The sequence below is a fragment of the Oncorhynchus nerka genome, linkage group LG4 (assembly GCF_034236695.1).
Source record: "Oncorhynchus nerka isolate Pitt River linkage group LG4, Oner_Uvic_2.0, whole genome shotgun sequence".
Classification (NCBI taxonomy): Eukaryota; Metazoa; Chordata; class Actinopteri; order Salmoniformes; family Salmonidae; genus Oncorhynchus; species Oncorhynchus nerka.
Genome location: NC_088399.1, coordinates 82,359,454 through 82,376,017, shown reverse-complemented (window position 1 = coordinate 82,376,017; position 16,564 = coordinate 82,359,454). Strand labels below are relative to the sequence as shown.

General features: G+C 47.1%; 1 protein-coding gene across 1 annotated transcript in view; it reads right to left on the bottom strand.

The window, feature by feature from the left end:
* The window catches only part of LOC115128674 (inactive phospholipase C-like protein 2), a 53,671-nt gene that overhangs the window by 4,910 nt on the left and 32,197 nt on the right, over positions 1-16,564 (bottom strand). Inside the window, exons 9-10 of the mRNA XM_029658747.2 lie at positions 16,047-16,250; positions 12,302-12,377 (exon numbers count right to left, since the gene is read on the bottom strand). Coding sequence (XP_029514607.2) covers positions 12,302-12,377; positions 16,047-16,250 — 280 coding nt within the window. The remainder of the gene's footprint in view (positions 1-12,301; positions 12,378-16,046; positions 16,251-16,564) is intronic.

The window sequence follows — 16,564 nt, the reverse complement described above, 5'->3', positions numbered from 1 at the left end:
AGACACACATACACACACAATATTACAATCTTGAACATTTCCCTCTTTGTCAACCTCTCCAGATCTTAACCAAGCCCCAAGACTGGCACAACCTCTCTGTGTATTAACCAAGGCCCAAGACTGGCTCAACCACTCGGTGTATTAACCAAGCCCCAAGACTGGCTCAACCTCTCTGTGTATTATCTGTATGATCGTAGCTAGCTACATAGCTAGCTACATAGCCGTCTTTGTTTCAAAGATAATTGTGTAGTCTAGAGCGATTTTCTAGGTTAGTTAGCCAGCTATTGTCGTTCTCCTACGCAACGTAACGTAACCAACACTGCTAGCTAGCCAGCTAGCTCCCGATAAGCAGCATTGTAGAAACTTCACACTCAACGGTACGACTTGATTAGGGTAGTGTCAACAACGCAGCTAGCCTACCCCAGCAGTACTCTATCATTTTAATCATTTTAGTCAATTAGATTCTTGCTACGTAAGCTTAACTTTCTGAACATTCGAGACGTGTAGTCCACTTGTCATTCCAATCTCCTCTGCATTAGCGTAGCCTCTTCTCTAGCCTGTCAACTATGTGTCTGTCTATCCCTGTTCTCTCCTCTCTGCACAGACCATACAAACGCTCCACACCGCATGGCCGCAGCCACCCTAATCTGGTGGTCCCAGCGCGCACGACCCACGTGGAGTTCCAGGTCTCCGGTAGCCTCTGGAACTGCCGATCTGCGGCCAACAAGGCAGAGTTCATCTCAGCCTATGTCTCCCTCCAGTCCCTCGACTTCTTGGCTCTGACGGAAACATGGATCACCACAGACAACACCGCTACTCCTACTGCTCTCTCTTCGTCCGCCCACGTGCTCTCGCACACCCCGAGAGCTTCTGGTCAGCGGGGTGGTGGCACCGGGATCCTCATCTCTCCCAAGTGGTCATTCTCTCTTTCTCCCCTTACCCATCTGTCTATCGCCTCCTTTGAATTCCATGCTGTCACAGTTACCAGCCCTTTCAAGCTTAACATCCTTATCATTTATCGCCCTCCAGGTTCCCTCGGAGAGTTCATCAATGAGCTTGATGCCTTGATAAGCTCCTTTCCTGAGGACGGCTCACCTCTCACAGTTCTGGGCGACTTTAACCTCCCCACGTCCACCTTTGACTCATTCCTCTCTGCCTCCTTCTTTCCACTCCTCTCCTCTTTTGACCTCACCCTCTCACCTTCCCCCCTACTCACAAGGCAGGCAATACGCTCGACCTCATCTTTACTAGATGCTGTTCCTCCACTAACCTCATTGCAACTCCCTCCAAGTCTCCGACCACTACCTTGTATCCTTTTCCCTCTCGCTCTCATCCAACACTTCCCACACTGCCCCTACTCGGATGGTATCGCGCCGTCCCAACCTTCGCTCTCTCTCCCCCGCTACTCTCTCCTCTTCCATCCTATCATCTCTTCCCTCTGCTCAAACCTTCTCCAACCTATCTCCTGATTCTGCCTCCTCAACCCTCCTCTCCTCCCTTTCTGCATCCTTTGACTCTCTATGTCCCCTATCCTCCAGGCCGGCTCGGTCCTCCCCTCCCGCTCCGTGGCTCGACGACTCATTGCGAGCTCACAGAACAGGGCTCCGGGCAGCCGAGCGGAAATGGAGGAAAACTCGCCTCCCTGCAGACCTGGCATCCTTTCACTCCCTCCTCTCTACATTTTCCTCCTCTGTCTCTGCTGCTAAAGCCACTTTCTACCACTCTAAATTCCAAGCATCTGCCTCTAACCCTAGGAAGCTCTTTGCCACCTTCTCCTCCCTCTTGAATCCTCCTCCCCCTCCCCCCTCCTCCCTCTCTGCAGATGACTTCGTCAACCATTTTGAAAAGAAGGTCGACGACATCCGATCCTCGTTTGCTAAGTCAAACGACACCGCTGGTTCTGCTCACACTGCCCTACCCTGTGCTCTGACCTCTTTCTCCCCTCTCTCTCCAGATGACATCTCACGTCTTGTGACGGCCGGCCGCCCAACAACCTGCCCGCTTGACCCTATCCCCTCCTCTCTTCTCCAGACCATCTCCGGTGACCTTCTCCCTTACCTCACCTCGCTCATCAACTCATCCCTGACCGCTGGCTACGTCCCTCCCGTCTTCAAGAGAGCGAGAGTTGCACCCCTTCTGAAAAAACCTACACTCGATCCCTCCGATGTCAACAACTACAGACCAGTATCCCTTCTTTCTTTTCTCTCCAAAACTCTTGAACGTGCCGTCCTTGGCCAGCTCTCCCGCTATCTCTCTCAGAATGACCTTCTTGATCCAAATCAGTCAGGTTTCAAGACTAGTCATTCAACTGAGACTGCTCTTCTCTGTATCACGGAGGCGCTCCGCACTGCTAAAGCTAACTCTCTCTCCTCTGCTCTCATCCTTCTAGACCTATCGGCTGCCTTCGATACTGTGAACCATCAGATCCTCCTCTCCACCCTCTCCGAGTTGGGCATCTCCGGCGCGGCCCACGCTTGGATTGCGTCCTACCTGACAGGTCGCTCCTACCAGGTGGCGTGGCGAGAATCCGTCTCCTCACCACGTGCTCTCACCACTGGTGTCCCCAGGGCTCTGTTCTAGGCCCTCTCCTATTCTCGCTATACATCAAGTCACTTGGCTCTGTCATAACCTCACATGGTCTCTCCTATCATTGCTATGCAGACGACACACAATTAATCTTCTCCTTTCCCCCTTCTGACGACCAGGTGGCGAATCGCATCTCTGCATGTCTGGCAGACATATCAGTGTGGATGACGGATCATCACCTCAAGCTGAACCTCGGCAAGACGGAGCTGCTCTTCCTCCCGGGGAAGGACTGCCCGTTCCATGATCTCGCCATCACGGTTGACAACTCCATTGTGTCCTCGTCCCAGAGCGCTAAGAACCTTGGCGTGATCCTGGACAACACCCTGTCGTTCTCAAATAACATCAAGGCGGTGGCCCGTTCCTGTAGGTTCATGCTCTACAACATCCGCAGAGTACGACCCTGCCTCACACAGGAAGCGGCGCAGGTCCTAATCCAGGCACTTGTCATCTCCCGTCTGGATTACTGCAACTCGCTGTTGGCTGGGCTCCCTGCCTGTGCCATTAAACCCCTACAACTCATCCAGAACGCCGCAGCCCGTCTGGTGTTCAACCTTCCCAAGTTCTCTCACGTCACCCCGCTCCTCCGCTCTCTCCACTGGCTTCCAGTTGAAGCTCGCATCCGCTACAAGACCATGGTGCTTGCCTACGGAGCTGTGAGGGGAACGGCACCTCACTACCTCCAGGCTCTGATCAGGCCCTACACCCAAACAAGGGCACTGCGTTCATCCACCTCTGGCCTGCTCGCCTCCCTACCACTGAGGAAGTACAGTTCCCGCTCAGCCCAGTCAAAACTGTTCGCTGCTCTGGCCCCCCAATGGTGGAACAAACTCCCTCACGACGCCAGGACAGCGGAGTCAATCACCACCTTCCGGAGACACCTGAAACCCCACCTCTTTAAGGAATACCTAGGATAGGATAAAGTAATCCTTCTCCCCCCTTAAAAGACCTAGATGCACTATTGTAAAGTGGCTGTTCCACTGGATGTCATAAGGTGAAAGCACCAATCTGTAAGTCGCTCTGGATAAGAGCGTCTGCTAAATGACTTAAATGTAAATGTAATGTATTAACCAAGGCCCAAGTCTGCCTCAACCTCTCTGTGTATTAACCAAGGCCCAAGACTGGCTCAACCACTCTGTGTATTAACCAAGCCCCAAGACTGGCTCAACCTCTCTGTGTATTAACCAAGGCCCAAGGCTGGCTCAACCTCTCCACGTATTAACCAAGGCCCAAGGCTGGCTCAACCTCTCCACGTATTAACCAAGGCCCAAGGCTGGCTCAACCTCTCCACGTATTAACCAAGGCCCAAGGCTGGCTCAACCGCTCTGTGTATTAACCAAGGCCCAGGTCTGCCTCAACCTCTCTGTGTATTAACCAAGCCCCAAGGCTGGCTCAATCTCTCTGTTTATTAACCAAGCCCCAAGGCTGGCTCAATCTCTCTGTTTATTAACCAAGCCCCAAGGCTGGCTCAACCTCTCTGTGCATTAACCAAGGCCCAAGACTGGCTCAACCTCTCTGTGCATTAACCAAGGCCCAAGACTGGCTCAACCTCTCTGTGCATTAATCAAGGCCCAAGACTGGCTCAACCTCTCCACGTCTTAACCAAGGCCCAAGGCTGCCTCAACCTCTCCACGTATTAACCAAGGCCCAAGGCTGCCTCAACCTCTCCACGTATTAACCAAGGCCCAAGGCTGCCTCAACCTCTCCACGTATTAACCAAGGCCCAAGGCTGCCTCAACCTCTCCACGTATTAACCAAGGCCCAAGGCTGCCTCAACCTCTCCACGTATTAACCAAGGCCCAAGACTGGCTCAACCTCTCCACGTCTTAACCAAGGCCCAAGACTGCCTCAACCTCTCCACATATTAACCAAGGCCCAAGGCTGCTTCAACCTCTCCAAATATTAACCAAGGCCCAAGACTGCCTCAACCTCTCCACATATTAACCAAGGCCCAAGGCTGCTTCAACCTCTCCAAATATTAACCAAGGCCCAAGGCTGCCTCAACCTCTCCACGTATTAACCAAGGCCCAAGGCTGCCTCAACCTCCCCACGTATTAACCAAGGCCCAAGGCTGCCTCAACCTCTCCACGTATTAACCAAGGCCCAAGACTGGCTCAACCTCTCCGTGTCTTAACCAAGGCCCAAGACTGGCTCAACCTCTCCGTGTCTTAACCAAGGCCCAAGGCTGGCTCAACCTCTCTGTGTCTTAACCAAGGCCCAAGGCTGGCTCAACCTCTCTGTGTCTTAACCAAGGCCCAAGACTGGCTCAGGTCAGTGGTTTGGTGGTGTCTGGTATTTGAGATTCAATCAAAAGTCTTCACCAGTTTATTACACCACAGAGAGAAACAGTGGTGTGTATTCATGGATGCCAAGGGAAGCCAGAATATCTTTTGCCTCTATGTTTAATAAATTTGAATGCATCTAAGCGAGCGAAACAGCGCCCCCTCTGTCTCTGTACGTGTAGTGAATCGATTGGATGCGGTCTGGTCAAAAAAAGTATGACCTTGTTGCTGCTTGCATTGAATGCAAGGGAAGCCAGCGAGCATGTGGCCTACCTTGACAAAAAATATTAAATAATAGACAATCAGCGTTGAGCTAAACTGAGGGAGCTCAGCTGTGAATGGTTCTGGCGCACCAAAAAAAAGTGCTAAGGGAAACCAGATTGTATTTGGCTTCAGACCAATCACATCAGAAGCCAAACGTCACTGACAAAACAAAACATACATTTTTGCATCTCGTTGGGTCATTGTCTTCCGGTGGCTAGCTAGCCAGCTAAAATTAGCCATGGCGGGAGATAGGGATTTGGACTTGTGGTTTTACTTAATTCTCCGTACGGGCCAATGATGATAACAGTGATTCTGATGCAACCATAAATTCATACATTGTGTCCCTTGCCTGAAAGGATGGAAGTTCAAGTAGCTGACTTGCGCATCGTTGCCCATGAAAGGAATTTAGGCTAGCGAGCAAGCATTTTAGCCAGGTAGCCTAACACAACAAAATAATCCAAATCATAGACCATTTAGGCAACATGAAAGAGGAGGATGGCATTGGGTGAGTCAACACGCACACACAGAAATTAGTACCATGGACAGCCACATCATAGAGTATTTAGCTTGTGTTTATTGGACAAAATTGTTTTTGGTATCTTTTAGTTGTCACTGTGTTAATAATTATTATTTAAGGCTACTCTGACATTGCTCATCCTAATATTTATATATTCCTAATATTTATATATTCCTTAATTCCATTATTTTACTTTTGTGTGTAATGTTGTGGATTGTTAGATATTATTGCACTGTTGGAGCTAAACTCACAAGCATTTTGCTACACCCGCTATAACATCTGCTAAAAACATGTTTATGTGACCAATAAAATGTAATTTTATGAGAATAAGCATAGGTGATTAGATGATGTTGAAGTTGAAATGGTGCTGGACTAGTGGAGGCAGCTCCTGTTTTCTTTGCGACTTGGGGTAACTCTCCGGTGTTTATAGTTGTTTAGTCCGAAAGAGTTGGAAACCTTACCTTGCTTGGCCATGCTGTTGGTCATGTAACTGTTTGTTACATGCAGTACGGTACATTCAGACCACTTGACTTTTTCTACATTTTGTTACGTTACAGCCTTGTCCTAAAAAAATGTCAATTGTTTTTTCCCCTCATCAATCTACACCTAGTACTCTATAATGACAAAGCAAAAACAGTTTTTGACATCTTTGCAAAAATACATTTACATAAGTATTCAGACCCTTTACTCAGTACATTGTTGAAGCACCTTTGGCAGCGATTACAGCCTTGAGTCTTCTTGGGTATGACGCTATAAGCTTGGCACACCTGTATTTTATGAATGATGGCGCCAGAGGGGATGGCTGCCGTTTTACGGGCTCCTAACCAATTGTGCTATTTTGGTAGTTTTTTCAATTATTTTGTACATTAAGTTGCTGCTACCATCTCGTATGACCGAAAAGAGTTTCTGGACATCAGAACATTGATTACTCACTTTGAACTGGAGAAAGATTTTTCTTTAATGAGTCTGACGCGAAGGATACACTGCTTTCCGGAGAACAGGCCCAAATCCCCTTCATTAGCGTGAAGAAAAGGAAGAGATACAGAGGGAGAAGGTCGGGGTGCATTGTTAGGATTCATAGGCGAGTGAGTAAATCTCCATTACCATCGGTGCAATCACTGGAAAACAAACTCAATGATCTACGGTCGAGACTATCCTACCAAAGGGAAATTATACTGTAATATAGGCAACATCCGCACCGAGCTAGCTGACGCTTTCAAGGAGCGGGAAACTTAATCAGGATGCTTATAAGAAATCCTGCTTCGCCCTAAAATGAACCATCAAACAGGGAAAGCGTCAATACAGGATGAAGATTGAATCCTACTGCACCGGCTCTGACGCTCATGGCAGGGCATGCAAACTAACAAGATTCAACAGACATAAACTGAACAAGTTCCACAGACAAATGACTAACAGAAGTCGAATAATGTGTCCCTGAACAAAGGGGAGGGGGGGGGGGATTTCTGGGGAGAAGGGCCCTAGCCCTCACCCTCCGATCCAACATGTTTTTGCCAGTCCTGTCTGGTCCAGCGACGGTGGGTTTGTGCCCATAGGCGATGTTGTTGCCGGTGATGTCTGGTGAGGACCTGCCTTACAACAGGCCTACAAGCCCTCAGTCCAGCCTTTCTCAGCCTATTGCGGACAGTCTGAGCACTGATGGAGGGATTGTGCGTTCCTGGTGTAACTCTGGCAGTTGTTGTTGCCATTCTGTACCAGTCCCGCAGGTGTGATGTCCGGATGTACCGATCCTGTGCAGGTGTTGTTACACGGTCACTGCCACTGTGAGGACGATCAGCTGTCCATCCTGTCTCCCTGTAGCGCTGTCTTTGGAGTCTCACAGTACAGACATTGCCATTTATTGCCCTGCCCACATCTGCAGTCCTCAAGCCTCCTTGCAACATGCCTAAGGTTCATGCAGATGAGCAGGAAGCCTGGGCATCTTTTGGTGTTTTTCAGAGTCATTAGAAAGGCCTCTTTAGTGTCCTATGTTTTCATAACTGTGACCTTAATTGCCTACTGTCTGTAAGCTGTTAGTGTCTTGACGACCGTTCCACAGCTGCATGTTCATTAATTGTTTATGGTTCATTGAACAAGCATGGGAAACAGTGTTTAAACCCTTTACAATGAAGATCTGTGAAGTTATTTGGATTTTTATGAATTATCTTTGAAAGACAGGGTCCTGAAAAAGAGACGTTTCTTTTTTTTGCTGAGTTTATATACCAGGCGGTGTCCGAGGAAGGCCCAAAAAATGGTCAGACTCCAGTTACCCAAGTCATAAACTGTTCTCTCTGCTACCGCATGGCAAGCGGTACCGGAGTGCCAAGTCTAGGTCCAAAAGGCTCTTTAACGGCTTCTACACCCAAGCTATAAGACTGCTGAACAATTAATCAAATGGCCACCCGGACTATTTACATTGACCCCCCTTTGTTTTTACACAGCTGCTACTCGCTGTTTATTATCTATGCATAGTCACTTTACCCCTACCTAAATGTACAAATGACCTCGACTATCCTGTACCCCCGCACACTGACTCGGTACCGGTACCCCCTATACATAGCCTTGTTATTGTTATGTAATTTTATTGTGTTACTTTTTTTATTTTATGTTTTACTTTATGTTATTTAGTAAATATTTTCTTAACTGTATTTCTTGAAATGCATTGTTGGTTAAGGGTTTGTAAGTAAGCATTTCACTGTAACTGTTGTATTTGGCACATGTGAGAAATAACATTTATTTGGGGAGTTTCTCCCATTCTTTTCAGCAGACCCTCTCAAGCTCCGTCAGGTTGGATGGGCGTCGCTGCACGGCTATTTTCAGGTCTCTCCAGAGATGTTCAATCGGATTCAAGTCCGAGCTCAAAAACATTCAGAGACTTGTCCCGAAGCCACTCCTGCATTGTCTTGGCGGTGTGCTTAGGGTCGTTGTCCTATTGGAAGGTGAACCTTCGTCCTAGTCTGAGGTCCTGAGTGCTCTGGAGCAGGTTTTCATCAAGGAAGTCTCTGTAATTTGCTCCATTCATCTTTCCCTTGATCCTGACTAGTCTCACAGTCCCTGCCGCTGAAAAACATCCCCACAGCATGATTCTGCCACCACCCTGCTTCACTGTAGGGATGGTGCTAGGTTTCCTCCAGACGTGAAGCTTGGCATTCAGGCCAAAGAGTTCAATCTTGGTTTCATCAGACCAGAACATTTTATTTCTCATGGTCTGAGAGTCCTTTAAGTGCCTTTTGGCAAACTCCAAGCGGGCTGTCATGTGCCTTACACTGAGGAGTGGCTTCCGTCTGGCCACTCTACCATAAAGGCCTGATTGGTGGAGTGCTACAGAGATGGTTGTCCTTCTGGAAGGTTCTCTCATCTCCACAGAGGAACTCTGGAGCTCTGTCAACGTGATCATCAGGTTCTTGGTCAGCTCCCTGACCAAGGCCCTTCTCCCCCGATCGCTCGGTTTGGCCAGGCAGCCAGCTCTAGGAAGAATCTTGGTGGTTCTAAAATTCTTCCATTTAAGAATGATGGAGGCCACAGTGTTCTTAAGGACCTTCAATGCTGCAGACATTTTTTGGTACCCTTCTCCAGATCTGTGCCTCGACACAATCCTGTCTCGGAGCTCTACAGACAATTCCTTCGACCTCATGGCTTGGTTTTTGCTCTGACGTGCACTGTGGGACCTTATATAGGCAGGTGTGTGCCTTTCCAAATCATGTCCAATCAATTGAATTTACCACAGGTGGACTCCAATCAAGATGTATAAACATCTCAATGGTGATCAATGGAAACAGGATGCACCTGAGCTCAATTTCAAGTCTCATAGCGAAAGGTCTGACTACTTATGTAAATAAGGTCTTTCAGTCTTTTACTTTTAATAAATTAGCAAAAATGTCTAAACCTGTTTTCGCTTTCTCATTATGGGGCATCGTGTGTAGATTGATGAGGGAGGAAAAAAATTACATCCATTTTAGAATAAGGCTGTAATGTAACAAAATGTGGAAAAGGGGAAGGGGTCTGAATACTTTCCAAATGCACTGTATGTTTGTGGACTTCACTGGACAGATGTTGCTCTCCGGTTTTGTGACGAAACAAAGGTGTAGCTGAATTTATTCTGCCACTGTGTCTTCTTATTTTCTTGGCCTTAACCCTGTATATCACAGTGTCAAGGCACTAACAGGTTATAGAGCAAACAACACAATTATCACAACACATAGGTTGTAACATGTTTGTTTGGGGGGAGGCTTGGCTTTCCCAGAGATTTTACCCGCGCCTAGAGAGAAAGATAGAGAGATATCTGAGTACAAGAATAAAGAGGTTGAGACCGGGAGTGGGGACTGCGCATTGCTTTCGACTTTTAAAGGTAATTTATGGTTGAGCCAACATCCTCAATGTTTGCAGTGAATCTCCGCAAACGTTGGAAATATTTTCTTTACAATGTGCATTGTCCAGAGTGGAATGAGCTTGTTGACAATGTGCCTTTGGTTTAATCCTGGCCTGAATTAAAGAGAGAGAGAGAGAAAGGGCAAACTCCTCATCCTCATGTCCCTCTGGTCAGATTGAGCGTGTGGTGCAGTGTGTAAATTCTGCCTGGCTTTCTCTGTCCGCCCCAGGACACTGTCACACTTTATCATCATCTCCATGGAGACAAGGAAGTGGGTTAACACCGGTCACACACTGCTAGGAGCGATAATGTGAGGGAACTTTTAAACACAGCATCCTGAGCAACACCACACAACCAACACAACGCAACGCAGACCTGAATGCAACTCAGTAGATATTACTGTTTAATGCTCTCCCTCAGCCTTTCCCTCAACCTTTCCCTCCCTCAGCCTTTCCCTCCCTCAGCCTTTCCCTCCCTCCCTCCCTCCCCCTCTCTCCCTTTTTTTTCTCTCTCTCTCTGTCTAACATACACCTGAAAACAACCCACTAACTGCAACACTCACTTATACACAATTACACATCATCTCGTATACACTGACTAAAGCCACCCTTCCCTTCACACACAAACAAACACGCACACTTACACGCACCACATTGCCTGCCTGCCTGCCAGTGCAGTTGCTAGGCGACGCTTGGCTTGAGTGCCAGGGCATTCCGTTGTGTGTGCATGTGAGAAACGTTCTATTTCCCTGTGTAGCCGAGCGGAACCGACAGAACAGAGAGAGATCAGCACGGGCCAGAACTCTTCTTCCCCTCCGACTCCTGGGGCCTCACAAAAACCCTGCACCACAATGTATATGCTGACCTCTCATCCCCTCTCCTCAGCTCTCCTCTGACTCCTAGGGCCTCACAAAAACCCTGCAGCACAATTATCATAACTGTCTTTATGAGGGTTTATTAAAAAGTCTGTGTTACAAATGGTAGCCTGTTTCCTATATAGTATACTATCTGGTAGCCTGTTTCCTATATAGTATACTATCTGGTAGCCTGTTTCCTATATAGTATACTATCTGGTAGCCTGTTTCCTATATAGTATACTATCTGGTAGCCTGTTTCCTATATAGTATACTATCTGGTAGCCTGTTTCCTATATAGTATACTATCTGGTAGCCTGTTTCCTATATAGTATACTATCTGGTAGCCTGTTTCCTATATAGTATACTATCTGGTAGCCTGTTTCCTATATAGTATACTATCTTTAACCAGAGCTCTATGAGGTCTGCTCATTAGGCCTATACAGCCAACAATGAGCCTTTTAAAGTTATTTTCCCCAACGTTTGCGGAGATCATCACATTCATGGTAAATCCTGCACATGTTGGTTCAAGAGTAAATGACCTTTAAAAAGTATGTTATAGTGCACTGCATTTTAACGTGTCTTGGCCCGGTCAAAGTCTGCTTATCCCAGGCAAATAACTATATATAGTTATTGAGCCTTTCTATTCAGACTTCCCACGCATCTCAAACCAACATCCTCTCCTCACAGACTACCTTTTCATCTGCGAATCAATCACCTTCTCCTGGCAACCACGGAATGCTCACTGTTTATCACCATGGCGATGACTGTCTTGCCAAGTTCTGTCAGCCTACCCATGATGCCCAGCAACCAGAGTCGCTGCGGGGTAAACAAACCTTGCTCCGCCTAGTTACCCCTAGAGACTGATCTAAGGTATGTTTTGCATTTCCACCTCTATTGGTTAAGGATAGGATTTGGGGAGGATACAGTGATTCTAGATTTGTGCCTAAGGCCATCTTGACCTGTACCCAGAGCTTATGCCAACACAAACTACAGATCGCCCACACAAATCCAGAGCTCAGTCAATAAACAAACTCATCTAATAGTAACATATTGACAGATCTGCCTCAGAGCCAGGATGAAAATAGCTCCTGTGATTGGTGAGGTAGCGAGATGATGTGGGTCCCAAATGGCCCATAGGGTTCTGGTCAAAAGTAGTGTACTATATAGGGAATAGGGTGCCATTTGGGACGGTACCATTTGGGACATAACCATGGAAGTCTCAGGAGACTACAGGCTTCAGGGTGTTGTTGACGATGTCTCAGCGGGAGAGTCTGTTGGCAGGGCCTGTAGGCAAGGCTTTCTCACAGCTACTGGGCTGTTGACTGAAGAAGAACATCCTGCCTGCTCTCTAACCACCTAACTAGCCAACACAACGTTCCTTATTTCTCTCTATGTACAGTATATTCTCTCTCCCCTCTTTCCTTCTCTCTCACCTGTTGTCTGTATCTGTAGGATCCTGTCGTAGACTCCGTCTGACAGCTCGATCACCGCTCTGCTCGCCTGGATCATCTGTAGACAGAGTACACAAGATCACTTCATTACTTAGAGACACACAAAACATATGTATCAGTTAATCGTTACATTTCATGAATAACCCCAGAGAGATTAAGACCAAAAGCCTGATTAACTAAACACTTAATGCAATTCCTTCTGGGACATGACCCCACTTTGTGAGTCTGGTGTTCGAAAAATGAGGATAAACACTGCTGCTCCTAAGGGTCTGTCCACCACACAGACACACACTGCTGCTCCTAAGGGTCTGTCTACCACACAGACACACACTGCTGCTCCTAAGGGTCTGTCTACCACACAGACACACACTGCTGCTCCTAAGGGTCTGTCCACCACACAGACACACACTGCTGCTCCTAAGGGTCTGTCCACCACACAGACACACACTGCTGCTCCTAAGGGTCTGTCTACCACACAGACACACACTGCTGCTCCTAAGGGTCTGTCTACCACACACACACACTGCTGCTCCTAAGGGTCTGTCCACCACACAGACACACACTGCTGCTCCTAAGGGTCTGTCCACCACACAGACACACACTGCTGCTCCTAAGGGTCTGTCCACCACACAGACACACACTGCTTCCTCCCATCTATTTCTCCCCCAGGCAGGCATCTATTTCTCCCCCAGGCAGGCATCTATTTCTCCCCCAGGCAGGCATCTATTTCTCCCCCAGGCAGGCATCTATTTCTCCCCCAGGCAGGCATCTATTTCTCCCCCAGGCAGGCATTTATTTCTCCCCCAGGCAGGCATCTATTTCTCCCCCAGGCAGGCATCTATTTCTAGCGGAATGAGATTCACATTTATGCTAGTAATATTCAGGGCCAGGGTGAGCGTTTCTCACTCTGATCCATCAGGGATGAGGATGCATTCTCAAAGCACACACGCACGCACACACACACACACACACACACACACACACACACACACACACACGTTGGGTTTACTATCTATGTGGGACCAAAATAATTATTCCCATTCAAATTCCTCTTTCCCTAACCCTTAACGCTAGGAAACAGCAGAGGGAACACCCCCCTATCCACATCGATGGAACAGTAGTGGAGAGGGTAGCAAGTTTTAAGTTCCTCGGCATACACATCACAGACAAACTGAATTGGTCCACTCACACAGACAGCGTCGTGAAGAAGGCGCAGCAGCGCCTCTTCAACCTCAGGAGGATGAAGAAATTCGGCTTGTCACCAAAAGCACTCACAAACTTCTACAGATGCACAATCGAGAGCATCCTGGCGGGCTGTATCACCGCCTGGTACAGCAACTGCTCCGCCCTCAACCGTAAGGCTCTCCAGAGGGTAGTGAGGTCTGCACAACGCATCACCGGGGGCAAACAAGGACATCAAGCCACTGCCTGTTCACCCCGCTATCATCCAGAAGGCGAGGTCAGTACAGGTGTATCAAAGCTGGGACCGAGAGACTGAAAAACAGCTTCTATCTCAAGGCCATCAGACTGTTAAACAGCCACCACTAACATTGAGTGGCTGCTGCCAACACACTGACACTGACTCAACTCCAGCCACTTTAATAATGGGAATTGATGGGAAATGATGTAAATATATCACTAGCCACTTTAAACAATGCTACCTTATATAATGTTACTTACCCTACATTATTCATCTCATATGCATACGTATATACTGTACTCTATATCATCGACTGCATCCTTTTGTAATACATGTATCACCAGCCACTTTAACTATGCCACTTTTACTTTGTCTACATACTCATCTCATATGTATATACTGTACTCGATACCATCTACTGTATGCTGCCCTGTACCATCACTCATTCATATATCCTTATGTACATATTCTTTATCCCCTTACACTGTGTATAAGACAGTAGTTTTGGAATTGTTAGTTCGATTACTTGTTGGTTATTACTGCATTGTCGGAACTAGAAGCACAAGCATTTCGCTACACTCGCACTAACATCTGCTAACCATGTGTATGTGACAAATAACATTTGATTTGATTTTTAGACCAGTAACCACCTAACCCTGACCTTAACCCCAAACCCTAAACCTAACCTTAACCCTAACCCTTATTCTAACCTAACACTAATTTGAACCCTGATCCTAAACTTAACCCTTAAGCCTAAAACTGCACTTGTGAAATGTTCCTTGTTTTACTATCCTTGTGAGGACTTTTAAACGCAAAAGGATAGTAAATAATGCATGCGCGCACACACACAGACGCGCACACATACAGACGCGCACACACACAGACGCGCACACATACAGACGCGCACACACACAGACACAGACGCGCACACACACACAGACGCACACGCACACAGACACGCACACAGACACGCACGCACACAGACACGCACACACGCAGACGCGCACGCACACAGACACACACTCACACAGACGCGCACGCACACAGACACGCACTCACACAGACGCGCACGCACACAGAATTACACAAAATGAAAATATTACATTTTTCCATTTTGAGATTTAATCATTATTCAAAATGAAAAGAGGCATAGTTATCTACTGTGAACCCTTTTCTGGCTGTTCCACTAAAGCAAGTGTAAGTGATTGTGTGTCATGGGAAATTACACACACACACACACATGACAGTCTACTTCAACTCGTTCGGGGGAGTTTGCGAAAGTAAGCACTTTTTAGTCAATCATTAATCAATTTAAAATCTCTCTGGCTTTACTCTGGGACACAGCTAAAGGTGAAAGCTATAAAGATACCTCTATAAACCAGAGGGAACAGAACAGAGACATATTGTCATCAGATATCAGACAACTTACATAACAAAACTACTTACATAATGACCTACAGGTGTCGGATCTTAATTTGATCACCCTGTTGCAGGAGAACATTCCCGCTATACAGGAAATGTAAAACTTGTAGTGTATTTGAGGTTTTAAATGCTTCTGAAGTGTGTAATTTTCCCTTTGAAATTTCTGACATGATTTTCCCTTTATGAAAAATGGCTACAAAAATGTCCATTCATTTTATCCACATAATAATTCACATTTCCTTTTGCTGCAGGATTGTTTTCCTGCTGTATTAAACTGGCTCAAATGAAGATCCTATATCTGTAGACAGATGACCCCAGACATAATCTGACCAGTGGATTGTTCAATTAAAAGCACAGCTATCTGCCCAGTGGATGGTTAAATTTTAAAAAAAGCTATCTGACGGGCCAAGCATCCATTATCAATTACACTACTTCGAGGTATGGGAGAAAGAGAGAGAAGGGGGGTGCTGGCAAAGAGAGAGACAGAGAGGGAGGCAGGGAGATGGAGGGGGAAGGGAGAGTGAGAGCGAGAGAGGGAGGGGGAAGGGGGAGCGAGGGAAGGGAGAGCGAGGGAGAGGGGGAAGGGAAAGAGAGAGGGGAAGAGAGAGAGCGATGGAGAAAGAAAGAGAGAGTGAGGGAGAGCGAGAGAGCGGGGAAGGGAGAGCGAGAGAGCGGGGAAGGGAGAGCGAGAGAGCGGGGGAAGGGAGAGCGAGAGCGAGAGAGAGAGGGGGAAGGGAGATAGAGGAGAGGGCCATAGAGAAAGAGTAGTTAAAAACATCAAAGAATCAGAAAGAAACAATCAACATCATTTAATTTGTATTCATCACCCAAAGCCCTACAAAAATCTAATGTGAAGGATTGATTGATTAATTAATTATTTCTCACCATTTCATAAGTGGACACCACCCTGCGTAGGACGTCCGGCAGGGGCCCCTGAGACTCCATGGAGGGGTACTGCTCCTTCAGCTCAAACAGCAGCAGGGGGGCCCCGTCAGCGCCAGAAACACGGGCCCCCAGAGCCAACACACACTGCATGAGGTTAGCCACCGCTGACACCCCACACAGATCCCTGAAAACTGCCACCGAGTTCTACAGGGACAGAGAGAGAAAGCGAGGCGGGGCGGGGGGGGTTGTTAAGGCAACACGCATATGTACAGTGCCTACAAAAAGTATTAAGACCCCTTGACATTTTCCACATTTTGTTACGTTACAACCTTATTCTAAAATGGATTAAAATAGTTTCCCCCCCGCATCAATCTACACACAATATCCCATAATGAAAAAAACAAACACTGTTAATCATTTAAATTTGTCAATTTATTAAAAATTGAAATATCACACTTAAATAAGTATTCATACCCTTTACTCAGTACTTTGTTGAAGCACCTTTGGCAACGATTTCA